This window comes from Vicugna pacos, chromosome 15 (assembly GCF_048564905.1).
Source record: "Vicugna pacos chromosome 15, VicPac4, whole genome shotgun sequence".
Classification (NCBI taxonomy): Eukaryota; Metazoa; Chordata; class Mammalia; order Artiodactyla; family Camelidae; genus Vicugna; species Vicugna pacos.
The window spans coordinates 24,709,377-24,725,135 of NC_133001.1; the positions used below are offsets into that span (position 1 = coordinate 24,709,377).

General features: G+C 35.4%; 1 protein-coding gene across 6 annotated transcripts in view; it reads left to right on the forward strand.

Annotated features, from left to right (window-relative positions):
- Window positions 1-15,759, forward strand: part of NRXN1 (neurexin 1) — a 1,026,070-nt gene that overhangs the window by 732,248 nt on the left and 278,063 nt on the right. For all 6 annotated transcript variants that reach the window (XM_031675605.2, XM_031675618.2, XM_031675619.2 and 3 more), the window contains one exon: window positions 3,564-3,745. In XM_031675605.2, coding sequence (XP_031531465.1) covers window positions 3,564-3,745 — 182 coding nt within the window. The remainder of the gene's footprint in view (window positions 1-3,563; window positions 3,746-15,759) is intronic.

Below are 15,759 nucleotides of genomic sequence, written 5' to 3' on the forward strand. Positions count from 1 at the left end.
TCTAAAAGCTCTTATAAATAAAACAATATTATGATGTTGGTTATTTTATATTGTTAACATACACACACATGTACGTCATCTGTTCTCTTTAAAATGTATTGTGCGTTTACCATATGCCAGAAATTGGACCAAGATATTACTGTGCAATATCTCATTTAATTCTGCCAGAAGCTCTGTGAGGTAGACAGTTTTAATATCCCCAAGGGTAGGAAATCCAGGAGTTAGAATAAATAGCCAGGTCAATTTCATGTAGCTAATAAATGATAACACTTGCAGTTGGAACCCAGGTCTGTCTGACTCCAGAGTTACATTCTTAATTTCTTAGTACATGATGTACTTTCTGCAATAAGTACATCATGTCCTTGGTTCAGAAAAATGCATGTTAAATGAAGTAGGTTTTGATACTTCAGTCATTTCATCCTCTGTATTTTATTGTGGAAGTATGCTCATATATTTTTAGGTCACCAAAATAGAGTATATTGTAATTTTCTATCTTGATGTATGGAGGGCTTTAAGAACATACGTTTTTAGAGTTTAATGCAAAATGATTTTTTTTTTAAAGCCAAGATGCTTATAGAGGTAGGTAGAAGAGAGCTAGGTGGGGGCTGGACATCTAATTCTCTCGCTTATGAGGACAATACAATGCACTATTGTGCACACAAAAGAGAAAAGAAGAGAGATTGATTTCTATTATGCATCTGAAGGAAAAGGACACTAGGAATAATTGCCTTGTTCAGCACATGGTAGTACACTTGTTTTTGCTTGGTTTTGGCAAAACCTAAAGAACTGGAAAGTCAGACTAAGAAAGACAGAATAGCTACTGGCATGCCAGTTGCCAAGTCTTAACACTTATTGGAAAAGGTTGAAAAATGAGATGAAATCAAATCTTGAGTAATAATATTTGTGTTGTGACATTTATCTTACTGAAAATATAAACCTTTAAATTCTTATCCTCAAGTTGTATATAACTGAGTAACTAGAAACTTTCACAGTTCCACAAGTTTGTGAAGTGTACCCTAAACTAAATGTTAATCTACATATATTAAATGTTCTGTCATTTCACATTTACATGCTACTTTTTTCTTTTTTTTTTTTTTAAGCATTGAGAGGTGAAAGGACAGTATATGATCATGAGGTGCAAATGTCACTTTATGGATATGAGACATTCGAATATGATAACAGTTGGCCTTGATAAATTCAGACAGACAAATCCAATTAACTTTTTCTTGACTGTCTTATTATGATAACAGAAACATTTCTGTAATAAAAAAAATACAGGAGTAGAATCTGGATACTAGATTTCCTACCAGCTCTACCAAGTTAGCAACTTTAGTTACCAAGTCAATCCTCATGACTGCATTGCCTCAATTGTGATACGGGAGTACTGCTTGCTTTATGTTCCATCCAGAAATAGAGAAGAAATGAAAACAATTCTTGTGAAAGTGATTTTGAATATTAAAAATTATCATGTAGTATATGATATTGTTACTTACTCTGGTGATTCTGGGAAACATCTGAATTCTTAGATATGTTTTATATTGTTAAGCAACATCTCTAGTTTTGAATATTTTTCTTAATTTACATGAAATACACAGTTATTAGAGAACAAAGTTAATTAAAAGGAGAAAAATAAAATCAATCAAGGACCAGCACACAGATTACCACTACTTCCTTTCATAGAAATCTTTATTTTTATTTATTCTTATCCTATTTTTTAATCAGTGTTGGCTTTTCTAAAACACTTCATACTTACTCGTCTGCAAAAATTACCAAGCAGAAGGATATTTATTAAGTAGTGCTCGCTTGTTAATATTGTGATGAGCAAGCCTCTGATGATGTAGAATGGTCCTAGAAGGCTCTGCCATTTCTGATATACAGCTCTGTGTATTCTGAATTTTCTTTGCTTGCACACTGACTGCTACCTTTGAACTATAACTTACCCATTCTTACTTGAGAGAGATAAACTTCTGTCATACATTACCATTCAAGGAAATTAATAGAGAAGTACACAGCTTCTCTACCATTGCATTTTAAGAAGATTAATGTTATCTGATATGTTTCTTGGGTCAGGTCTACCTACCAAGACTTTTTAACCAGTCAGGCATGCTCAGCATATTGCAAAGATCTTTGGGATTTCTCAAGGGCCTGTGGAGATGTCTCAGACAGAATACAAAGAGTAATTGGCTCCAAAATACAAAAAGAAAATGTTTGATATCATCAGCTATTTACTCAAAGGTACATAAAAGTGACATTAAGTAAACTTCATTTAATTGGTTTGGTAATCATAGACATAATAATTTGTAGATATCTTGAAAACATAGTGCTGTATACTAAACTTTTACATATAAGCCTTACTCTTGGTGGATGCTGTGTTTCCATACACACAAGATGTTTTCTGGCCTAAATTTTTGTCTTTAGTCCTCTTGCTTTCCTTACTATGTTAGGCACATAGTAGATACACAACAAATACGTTAGCATCCTTTGTTACTGGAAGGCTACACTCCCCTCTATAATCTGTACCTAAAGGTGTATACCTGGGATAACTAAACAAGTATTTCTGTCGTCCCCTTTCCCCTTTAGTGTGTAGAAAGATTCATTCTCCTTTATATGTATCTTTGTATGTCTCTTCCAAATATTCTGACTAGAAGAATACATTTTATTGCATTAAATGAGACGGATGCCAGTGGTGCAATTAAATAGGACTTCAGTGCCTTGGATGCCTAGAAAACTCATTTGAAAGGAAACTCTTACTTTAAAAGATGTGGGATGGATAATTTACTGACATCATTACCATAAAGTAAAATTTGAACACTTAACCAAATGAGGCTGTGACATTATTCTTATTGCTGTAAGACAAGCATTTGCTTTGGGGAAAAAAAGGGTCTTTTTATGGAGCTGGATAGTTTGACAGCTACTAGATGTAGCTTGTTAAGTAAGATCTAACTTCTATGGATGGAATCTATTATCTGCATTTTCTTGACATGACTGTTAGGTCTCATGGCTGTTCATCCATTAGTTATCATCTGTCATATGTGAATAGACCCTTTCCCCATAAAAGTTGATTCATCGCATACTTCCTTTGATTTGCTTCCCTGTGCTGCATGACCCTATCACATCTACATGCAGCTTTTGTTTCAAAAACAAGTTGATATATGTTTCTGCTCCTTTTTGAAGCATCTGAAGTCAATGTTTCCTACTAAACTATTTTTTTAAACTAGCAGGAAGAAAGAAAATCACATTACATTGTGTGCTTGTCCAGCTCAGTGGAGAAAGCAGTAATCCCTCATTTGTTCTGAAGCACCTGCTGGTAGATTTAATGAGTGTATTAAAAACTGAGCTGCTCTGATATATTTTTTAAAACTCTGTTCTCATTCTTGGGCATGTTTGATTGAAAACTGTTATTTGGTTATTTGCTCTGGCATAGGTTTTATGTTGTTGTTGTTATTTTATTTATTATTGCCATTGTGTAAGTTTTATAATTTGCTGATATGTCAGTATAATAAACATAGGAAAGTGTCCACTAGATGTATTTAGACTAACCTGTTTTGGTTTTTGTTTTCCAGCTGGGACAACGTATATCTTTAGCAAAGGTGGTGGACAAATCACATATAAGTGGCCTCCTAATGACCGACCAAGTACACGAGCAGACAGACTGGCCATAGGGTTTAGCACTGTTCAGAAAGAAGCTGTATTGGTGCGAGTGGACAGTTCTTCTGGCCTGGGTGACTACCTAGAGCTGCATATAGTAAGTACTTTTAAAATAAGATTCTACTTTCAGTTTTTACTTTTAGCTTTTTGTAAATAACTTAAAATTCTGCCTTTTGGACATTTTCCTCCCTAGCAACCAATATTTTGTTACAGAAATATAAGTATTTTCTAGAGGTAATAGAACCTTGTATCTATTACTGTTGTTAAAAATATTCTTGACAATAGATTTTTTTTCAAGTTATGAGTTGATTTCAATTCTCTGTTCGCAAAGAATTAATTTAGATGTGTTTTTAGTGACTTTAGGCAGGCTTTCCAAATTAATGAAAAAAAAAGTTGTTGTTCAGCAGATACTACTCCATCTGACTGGAAGCAGGAGGTTGTAATACTGGTGACATCAAAAAATCTGAACCATTGTCCATGTTTTTTCCTCACCTGAGGAAAGAGTTGTCTAAAGTTACATGCAATGGATAAAAGAAAAGGAAACTTTAGAGATACTTGGGGAAAAGGGCAAAAAGATTATTTTTATGTCACCTTATACTTAGTTTGATACATAGGCTTCAGGAAAATACAGTGGACTATTGCCATTTATATCTTGAGGCCATGCCTTTTTCTCTATGCTCCAAGCCTCCCGCAAGAATTTATTTAGCACATAGTAAAAGGCAAATAGCAGTTGATGAATGAAAAGCTTTCTTTACCTTTTAAAGTTGCCATAACTGATTACAGCTTGGGGATTCTTCCCTATATCTCTGCATTCAAAGAGTTACTAATATGTATGGTTGCAATTCTTTATCTCCTCATTCTCTCACAATATTTGCAAAGAATCACACACAGTCTTTCATTGTCAAGAGATATTAATATTTTACTGATATATCAAAATACCAACCATAGGAAAGTGTTATATATTCAAAAACTCTAAAGCGTTCTTATCATCATAGTTCTTGGTCTGAATGCTCTATCTTCTGGAAGGTTCCAGAAGCATATCATTCTCTTCATCCCCCTTTCTATTCTTGAGGTATAATTTATCTCTTCTGTTTCATGTGATTGTATAAGTTTGCTTTGTTTTGTTTTTGTCTATTCCCACAAGTTCTCTCTTTACTTGCACCCATGACTCAAAAGACATTTGATTAGATCAACATGTTCTTCCCTGTTAGAAACAGGCCTTCAGGCTCTCCTCCTAAAATGATTACAAAAACCACCAAACACCAAAATGCATTATCTACAGACTTTTTGCTGGGTCTTAATTATAAAAGTTTTATTAATTTATTTTCTTAATCTTAGTTTCCATTAGACTTCTAGAATTTCCAACAAGTGAGAATTTACGACTGACCACAAGAGCTGAATTCATTGCTAATCTTGGGGAGGGGAGGGGGGAACAACAACAACAAAACCTCAGCACAACTATTATTGAATTTGTCGTGTATTTTCAATTCAAAATGCAGTTGTCAAGATGGGAACCCTTGGAAAGTAATTTCAGCTGCCTTTCAGCAAATATCAATTAAAAAATTGAAAGCATCTGGATTTTTATGGCATTATAAATAAATGATCAGTTGAGATAAACTTAACTAATGCAGTAGGGAATCTTGCTGTTTAGAGTAATCTCAGCTTTCTAAATGCATTTGCTCCCTCCTGATTTAAGAGCCTTGCTACTTCAAAAAATTAATAAATAAGAAAACAAGATCTTTTCCTCTGGAAAGAAATTACTTATTGATCCATAACCAATTACATATTTACCCTGAGAAACGTTTCTGCAGTGATCACTCTCAAATCATAAGGGGCCATGTTATTGAATTACTCAAACTGCTGCTGTTTGTTTTATGGTCAAAGGGTTTTAGTCTACAAGAATGGATGTTTCTTTCCAATTCTGGTCAACTGTGGCCTTAAAGTCCTTTCATATGTAAAGGATTGGCTTTCTAGATGTCCATACCAGTCCAATACCTCCCAAAGCTTCTTTATTAGCCATGAATTTCTGATAGCTGTCCTGTGAGGGCCTCCTTCTTTCTGAATCTCCTCTCTTGGATTTGCCTGGCCATTCACTGTGAAATTAATGTTTGCCTCTACACACCCTTCCTCTTGGATTTGCTGTCTTCAAACTCTACCTTGATCTGAGCCTGTCCTTGATTAGGAAATTGAAAATGGACATTGGTTTCTTGGGCTTACCAAACACCGTTGGTAGTCAGCCCTACTCACTCTTGAATCAACTACACGTATCCAGTCTTTGTTCAAATTTGGCCAACTAAAACTTTCCATCTCCCTCCTTTCTCTCTCATTGCCTACAAGCAGTGATCAGTCATTAGTGACTCAACAAGTTGCTTATATGGAGACAAGTAACTTCTTTCCATGTTTCCAGCATACAAACAAAACTAAGCCAGTGGTTTTCTTTTTTTACTTCTAAAGTTTACCTTTAGTCTTTCCCATAATATTGGGTATATGGAAGAGAAAGGGAAAGAGGAGTTAGATATCAAAAAAGTAATTGAGAGAGCAAGGGAGACAAAGGGAGAGAGGGAGAGAAGGGATGGAGGGGAAAAAGGAAGGAAGGAAAGGAAAGGAAAGCAAAGTGTCTGGGGATCAAAGTTGATGCCCACCTGTGATGGGGACAGAGGTATTCTTAATAATGGTACTTAGATTTAGGAATAGTCAAGGGCTATTTTATCAAGTGATTTACATACCTTGGGGTCTAGCCTGATTCTCCCCAAATCATTTCTTCTGCTTCTTTCAGGATTGGAAATTTAAAAGAAAAATAACTTTTTTAGAAAGAGTACTACTATTGTTTGATTATGAAAATAGCTGACTTAAAAATGTGCCTGATACTATCACATATTATGTTTAATCTATAAAAGTTTGAAATTTTGGTTATTCATTAAACTTCCAAGAGAACTTCTATAAACCTTGAAGGTCAGCCAAGTATAAATTATGTACTGGTCTTAGTTAAAAATTAATCTTATATCCTAATTAATGGAATTAACTAATAAGCTAGAAAGTTGATTGTACACATTGAAGGTGCTCCAGTCTTGCTGAATTTCATAATGCCACTTCAGTTAGATAAGTTTGAAATCTGATTGGAATATAATTTCAATGAAGATATGAATATTTGACATTGTTTATTATCCCATTTTAAGAAATTATGTTTGATTTTACTTAAAAATATAATCATATTTAAATTTTGATGAACTATACTCTTAAAATTTAACAACTTAGAGTTAAATGGGTTTTGATTCAGGTGGCCTAGTTCTTACAGATGGATTTTTTTTTTTGCCATATTAATGTTAATGCTACCACTGTTAATATGAATGTCATATGATAGTGCTATTGAAATTTATAAAGTTCTAAGAAGGGAATGAGGAGGAGATAAAGACATGAAGTGAGGAGCAATTGATTATTATAGTGCCTAGAATACAAATGCTCAATAAATGTTTTCTGATATAATGAAAGAATTAATGAATTATATATTGAAAATGTTATGGCTTAGGTTATGAATAGATTCTCAGATTTTCAGTAGTCGAAGTGAAGTCATAGATGCAGTTTAGTTTCTATCTATATAACTCTGTAGAAAGCCACCTACCTTCTTGTTTACAATATAGAAAAAGTGTTACACTCAATACGTACCACATATATTATTGAAGAGTTACGTACTTCTATTGATATTATTTTCTGAATTTTTACCTAAGATGATTATGGTAGTTGGTTGTTTCAGGAAAGTCTATGGTGAGAATTTTTATTGGATGATTAGTAATCTCTCCTTAATAATTATGTTACTTACTGGAACTCACTTATATCATGACCTATTCTCTAGTCATTTCATGTTTGTCCTTTGTTTTCAAATACAGATAAACTTTCTGGTAGCATAGAACATAATTTATAATAATGATGATTAATAAGAAAAATAATACAGAAATATGGCTTTTCATCATTTATGTCAGTACATGCTAGTAGCCTGTCCAGAAATATTTTATGAGTAACTAATATGGCCCAGGGCTATGTTGAAAGCTCTGTGGATACAAAAGTAAATGAGCTCACCACTTACTACTTATCTCAATAAATATTAGTTGGATGAATGAATGAACAAACCAGTTGGGATTCTGGCCACGTAGTAGCTTAGAGTATTCATAGTAAACAGACTTTGTCCCAAAGTGACTAGTGTTGGTTATTTCTCCATCTTGGTATAATCTCCATTTCCTCCCTTTGCAGTTTTTACTTTCTTATCTGCATAGTACTTGTAAGAATGTGGACAAAGGATAGGTTTTTAAGATAAAGAATATCAAAAAGGAACTTGGGAATTGTGAAGTGTTATATACACATTTAAATTAGTAATGTTGATAATTATTTAATCAATATTGAATTAAATAAATTCTTAGAGGCAGTAAGCAAAAAATTAAGTCTTAAGTTTTTTATAATTTATGTGATATATCTAGAAATTTGACCAATGTAGTCACTGGAGAGAAAATATCTCTTACATATCAGTCTGGTGACGTTAATTGGAAATTACTTAACCCTCTGACTTCCAGAAGAAAGCACTGGAAATGGGTGCTCACTCACTGCCATGAATCTGAATGTGTGCCTTGGTTCTGACCAGAGGAAATGTGTGGAGGGTGGAGGAGAGGGTGAGTGGAGAGTGTTCTTTGGAATTCTTTCATCTTAGGAGCATGAAAGAGCATTGCAAATTTGATTACTGAATTGTTATACCTATTTGCCTTGTGTTTCTTCTTTGTACTTTGCTGGACCGGAAGCCTGATTTTGGAAACCAAGCTCTTAATTGATTTTGATTTACAAATACACCTTTTGATCAGTGGTTTTAGTATAGACTAGAAGCACAGTGTATTTATAGTAAATATTGCATGTCCCCAAATAACTTATCAATACTGTTGATGTGTCAAATCTTTCTCATCATTTTCTGCCTCATTATATTTAGACTACTTATGCCATATGAAGATTAAATTTTAAAAAAATCTTTTTAAAGTCAGTAATTATGCATGGGTGCATACCTATATCAACAAGATAAAACCTAATTATTCCCTCACAGGCTTTTCTGCAACTTAAACTATGTTTCATCTGAAGTATTTTTAACCAACAGATTCACCTACTTTAAGAATTTCACTTTGCCATATAATATTTAAATTAAAGGCTGAAAATCATACATGGTAGATATTTTAGTTGGTTTTGTTTTTTCCTGGCTCTTGCATGAATTAGAGAACACGTGGCTTCTTTGACAAGAATTTTATTTTCTTTCTATATATTTTATTGTTTTTTTGTATATATATTTTTATTGAAGTATAGGCAGTTTACAATATTGTGTCAGTTTCTGGTATACAGCACAATGCTTCAGTCATACATGAATATGCATATATTCATTTTCATATTCTTTTTCACCATAAGCTACTACAAGATATCGAATATAGTTCCCTGTACTATACAGCATGAACTTGTTGTTTATTTGTCATATATATATCAGTTAGTATCTGCAAATCTCTAACTCCCAATTTATCCCCTCCCACTCACCTCCTACCCTTGTAACCACAAGTTTGTCCTCTGTGTCTGAGAGTCTGTTTTCTGTTTTGCAAATCTTCTTTGCCGAGAATTTTAAAAGAAAGACTAAAATAACATCTTTTTCACTGTGTGTTGTAAAATTCTTCCTCAAGCTTCTAAGGTATAAGGCATACCTCTAAGGTATATTATCTTTGGAGGAAAATGTGAGAAATGATGGTCACATTTCTGTTGGCTTACGTGCTATCCAGATAGCTTGAAACAGTCTCTATTTTGAGGAGGGGTGATGTCAAGGTGAATTAGTACAAATTCCTCCCTTCATTCTTTGTCCTTGGAAGTCAGTTCAGTTTATCATTTTCTAATTTACTGGATGCCACCTTTGAACATCTGTACATCTCTCTGAATTTGCTTTCTAGATTTCTAGAATTATTTCCTCCTCTGAAATTCTATTGCTGTGAAATTTAACAGAACCAAAATAAGTATTACTGCCCACACCTCCTTATTACATATACTTACCACTTAGATGCTTAAACGGCTGCCTCACCTTTTCAGTTATCTTCCTGTCTCTGTTCCAAATACTTACCTATCCATTTTATATGCTCAGATTAATTTGCTAAAGTGCTTTTTGGGTTATTCCTCTGTTATTCTTTTTTAAAAAAAACACATCTGTGCTTCCCAGTGTGCCATACAGGTAAAGGCACATTCTGTGACTAACATTTAATATCCTCAACCTTCTGGTCTTAATTTCTCTTTCCAAGTCCATATTTCCACACTTCTATACTTATCTTTCCACTCCAGTGAAATGTATTAATCCATTCTTTTAAAAAAGGAACTCCTGTTGTCATTTTTCTATTTCTGAGTCTGCCCAGAAAGTTTCTTGTCATCCTCTCTCACTGTCTAGATTCTGCTTAGTCAGCAACTTCTCTGTTTAAATATTGGGTGCTTTCAAGGTTGGCCCTGAAATCTTGTAGTCCCCTTAGCTAGCAGAAAGAAACAGAGAACTCAGGAACTTCTTTGGAAGAGCTGCTGAAACAATGGCCAGGGTGTTACCCAGGCAGAGAAAATCTTGGACATAGATTCTCCTCCCATCTGTGATCACTACTCTTCTTGATGTATTGTTTCATGTTGGACCCTAAGCTGTTTTACAGAATGGCTTCAATTCCATTCTGTTAGCCAGTGATGAGTTGCCTTAGAAAACTCCTTTCTTATGACAAACCTCCAAAATAAAATACCTCTTGTTGAATTTTTTCTGACTACTGGCTACACCTCCATTTCTTTTGCAACTACTATTTTTCAAAGCCTCCATTCAAGAAACATTCCTTTGGCCCATTCAGTACATCACTATTGATCATCTATAAGGCAGTTCATTAGCTACTTATTTCTGTATAACAGATTTCTCCACAACTTAGCAACTTAAAACAGCAAACACTTATAATTGTATACAGGCTCAGAATCTAGGAGCAGCTGAGCTAGGGTATTAAGTGATTTCCAGGAGAAGATGTGGTTAAGATCTCCCATGCTCAGAACGTAATTTGATGTCTGATATGTTCACTTGTATGATCAGAATAGAGTCTGTATGTCTTAGGAAAAGAGGATGAACAACAATGAAAGCATATGCTGGCTTTAAGATGAAGGATGTTGGCTTTGCAGGAGTCTAAACACAATACAGATTGGTGGGAAAAGAGTGATGAAGACATTGCTTAAGGGTTAAGGACTAGTTTGGAGAATGCATACTGAATATACTGAATAAGGAGTCAGGAAAACTCCATTTCTTGCACACACACCAAAAAAACCATTGAAAGCCATAAACAGAATGCATGAGAGGAGTAGTTAAAAAAATATGGACAGGATAGTGAACATGTCAGCCAAAGACCAGGAAACAGAACCGGAAGTGATGCTATGGCATTGGAGTCCTATTAAAGCTGATGTTGGGCCACTTCAGACACAAGCCGTTCATTTCAACAGAGGAAGGAAGTGACCTAGATGAATATACTCAGGGACATTCAGGTTAATAGGAGGCATAAATAATCTGCATTTTAAATCAGAAGCCAAGAAGTAGAGTTAATTTTCACTAGGCCTGAGAAAATTCTTTGGATGAAAACTTAAGCATTTCTAGAGCTGGGAAATACAAGCGCGTTATCTCTAGGCGCTGACGTTAGGAGGCAGTACGCTAGACCTGGAGACTCTTGGGTCACGAGACAGAGGGGGCCTCTGCCCTACTGGAGAGCAACCAGATAAGCTGTTTAACCTCTCTGCTGACAAAGAACGTATTCCTCAGACTTCTGAGGAGACACCTTCAGGGTGGGCCTCTCCTGTGGAAAAAAAAACCCTTCTTCCTGAACCTTCCCCTTGCAGCCTTCCTGCCCACCAGAGACTGGAAACACAAGACTGACAGACTAAAATGGCTCTTTGGTGGAAAACCAAAATTTAATTGATTATTAAGGCTTTTCGTTCTATAAAAAGAAAGTTAACCTGAATATTCCTAAAATTCTGCTCTACACTTTAGCCAGCAAATGCAGACTGCTTAGTCCTGGATACATATCTCCAGTCCTGAGTTCCCCTCTGATCACCAACCAGCATTTCTACCTGGGTGTCTCAGCACCTCCACCTGGGTATCTCACAGGCAGGAGCCTCATTAAACACTGAACTCATCATCTCCCAACTGCGTATCCATCAACACGATTACAGGTTAAAACCTTGACATCTTCCCTGTGCTGACTTTTATGACCTGATCTATCTCTCACTGAATTCCAAGAAGATCTTTGAATCAGTACTGTCCAATAGAAATGTAGTCTGAGCCATGTATGTTCCTTTAAATTCTCTAGTAGTCAAAAAAGAAAAAAAAAATTTCAGATGAAATTAGCTTTTAATGTATTTCAATTAACTCTATATATCCAAAGTATTGTATTTTAACATATCATCAATACATATCTTACTATGTTTTACATTTTTCCCTTACTAAATTTTTTATATCTGACATGAATTTTACACTTACACATGCTTTTCAATTCAAGAATCTAAATTTGCATCAGAAATCCTGTATATTTCATGAAATTTCCAGTTGTAAATGTAGATTCACATATCTGATTTATTGTAAACATACTTAAAACTGAATCAACTCTCAGTTTTAAATTCATATCTAGCTTCATTACAATTAAATGCATTTTAAAATTCAGTTTCTCAGTTCCATTAGCCACATCTCAAGTCCTTAACACAGCTTTAGAATTGATCTGCTTTTTTTTAAACTAAAATGTGCATTTTTTAAACATTTTTTATTGAGTTATAGTCATTTTACAATGTTGTGTCAAATTCCAGTGTAGAGCACAATTTTTCAGTTATACATGAACATACATATATTCATTGTCGCATTCTTTTTCGCTGTGAGCGAAAAAGATCTTGTATATATTTCCCTGTGCTATACAGTATAATCTTGTTTATCCGTTCTACATATGCCTGTCAGTATCAACAAATTTTGAAATCCCAGTCTGTCCCTTCCCACCCCCCGCTCCCTTGGCAACCACAAGTTTGTATTCTATGTCTATGAGTCTGCTTCTGATTGACTCGCGTTATTACTGCCTTAAGTGAGTGGCCTCTTCTTAAACTGGTGGAATAACCTACTCACTAATCTCTGCTCACAAGTTTCTTCCCCTTTCTAATCCGTGTCTGCACTGCCACCAGAATGACTGTTGTAAAATAAAAACTTGGTTATTTCAACCTCTGGTTTTAAATGCTTTATTGCAGTGGGTCTCTCAGCCTCTTTTAGTTCAAGACATACCTGCCTGATAATATTCAGCCATCTCTAGCAGTAATTGTACTCACTTAGAGGCAAAAAAAAAAGCTCCTGAGTGAACAGAAGCAGGGAGAGTGAGGCACAGAGCCTGACACTCAACCCATAATTCCTCGCGTTCTCCCTGCTCTGCATGAGCTGTGTCTCAGCTCCTCACCTGCTAGCAAGGCTGCTCAGGGCTGGGTGTGGACTCCCTGTTCAGGCTGTCAATTTAAAGTCCCTCTGTAATGTTCGTTAAGTAGGTGTTTCCAATGTTTGCTTAGGGTATGGGGAGAAACCAAGTTTTTGTTTTTCAAAATTATATAGACAGACACTTAGTAGTTTACTTCTCCTGGACAAAAAAAAAAAAAGTCAGTTTTCCAGAAAAGAAACAGCCAAAAAAAAACCTTTACTTTTTTTTTGTAGTCCTTGTACTCTCTTCTGTTTTTGAAGGTAATTTTGTGAACCTGGCAAATTTTAGATTCACATTAAAGTGTTTAAGTTCTGATGGCAAATCCTTCATTCGTGGTGAGCACTGTGATGTTGAGCAGAAGTCAGTGTCAAGAGGATGGAACCTCCGTCTAGTCTCTGCATCTTTGTGTTCCCAGAGTCCAGGTGGAGCCTGGAATTTAGCAAATGAGCAAAAAGTGTTTGTTGAAATATTCTTTTGCTTCTAGAAATTCTACCAATTTAAACTGCGTGTGTACATTCTGAAAATGTTCAAGGGGAATCTAAATAGGTCAGTGCTGCTCTGGTCAAGGGCATGGTCTCCTTCAGGGGACATTGGTTGATGTTTAACTTGAGAAGAGTTAATTAGAGACGCAGATCTCAGTTAACTACTAGCATGTCTCAAATTCATTATGTTGCTTCTTCATCGATTGTTCTTTTGAGGCAAGATTCTGGTGAACCAAACCTTCACCTGTTCTGTTGAAGAACCACTGACCTGTGTACTGCAAACAGTTCAAAAGCCAAACTCCTTAGCTGGATCCTCATTGAAGGCAAAATCTGGGCTTATTTTCCAGATTTGTAAATTTGAGGCATATATAATTTTAAGGCAGAGAAACACGATTTTCAAAATAAAAATTGTATCAACCCTGAAAAGACAGTCAGCAAAGAGAGACCTCCCAAGTGCCCGTTTCTCTCTTTGAAATGTTCCTCCTTCTTCTCACTCTTGCTTGCCCACCTCTCCTTCCTAGTCTAGTGACTTTTATTCATCTTCAAGGTCTGGATCATATATTTCATATATTTGTGAAGCCTTCCTTGGTCCCCTTAGAGAAAAACTGATCATGTCCTTTTGGTAATGTCATAGCACTTTGTTCTTAATTCTATTCCATCAATTACCATAGACAGTTACTTCCTTCTGTGTCCTCTCAGTCCATTCAATTGTGAACTCATCAAGGTCAGTGACCATGTACTACATATCTTTATATCTGTATTTTCAGACACTAAAACATAATGTATTTAATGCTACATATTAATAATGTTTACTGATGAAAGAATGTATGTGTGAATGAAGAGCCTTCTTTTTGGCTCATGGCCTCCCTTCCCTTCTTGCTGGTAAATTTCCACTGTGGTGCAAGAACTCACATGAGGCACGCTCTCCTTGGAGCCCAGGATGAGGTAGACTCCCAAAGGGTGATGGTGAAAACATGTGACACTCTCCTGGGCTCCCCTACGGAGGCCGAGTGCTGGGACCTATCATGAAATGGACTCATTATCCACATGGTATTTTCTCAGGGAAGGAAGACTTCGCTCATGTTAGACCATTGGCCAGCGCCACTCCCAGGTTCAGATATTCCAAATAGGTAGTCAGTTCTCTGAGATTTAATATGCTTCTTCTCTGCTGTCTGTACTGTTTTGAGTATTTATATAAAAAATCAGTGATATATTTCCCTGCATTCTGACTTGAGAAGAGTTTAATCCAATTGAAGAAAGAAAGAAAGAAAAAAATCTCTGGTAATCAATCCTAATTGATTAGGGTTGTAGAAGGTAATTAACCCCTACTACCCTGGCAATTTGACTGTCCTCTTTTTTTTTTTTTTTAATCCTACTGGGCCAATCTCTGACACTTGCTTAAATGATGGAGGTGAAATTGATTTTCCATTTATGAAAATGTTTTTTAAAAAATACTCATTTTATTTTTTGAGGAGGGGAGGTAGTTAGGTTTCCTTATTTATATTTAGAGGAGATACTGGGGATTGATCCCAGGACCTTGTGTATCCTAAGCATGTGTTCACCACTGAGCTATACCCTGTCCCCTTAAAAAATACTTTAAATTAATATATATTAAATGTTTGAAATTCTAACAGCAGATTATATTAAGTAGGGTTAAACTCCTCCTCTAAAAACAGGCTTACTCTATTCATTGGCTTAGTAAGAATAACTAAACAATTCTATTTAGCATGTATTGAGTGCTTACTATGGACCAAACACTAAACACTTTGCATAAAAATCATATTTCATCTAATATTCCCAATAACCTATTGAGGTATGAATCATCATCTTAATTTTACAGATGAGCAAACTGCATTTTTGAATAATTGACCTAAATCACTTAGCTAATGAGTAACTGCCTGATTTGGAACCAGTTCTATCTAACTTCAGAGCTCCATTTATCTTTTGTGCAAAGAAAAATGTCAGGCTAGCCAAGCTGCTTCTTCAAATGAGCACACAGTCCAGATTACCAGTCCTAAGTCTGCGAGTCTTTACTGTGCATTGCGCTAATGAGACTCCTTCCTCATGGGCACAAGCCAGAACTTCTGTGTCCCTCAACAACAGAGGCACTTAATAACAATAGCGTGCCATGT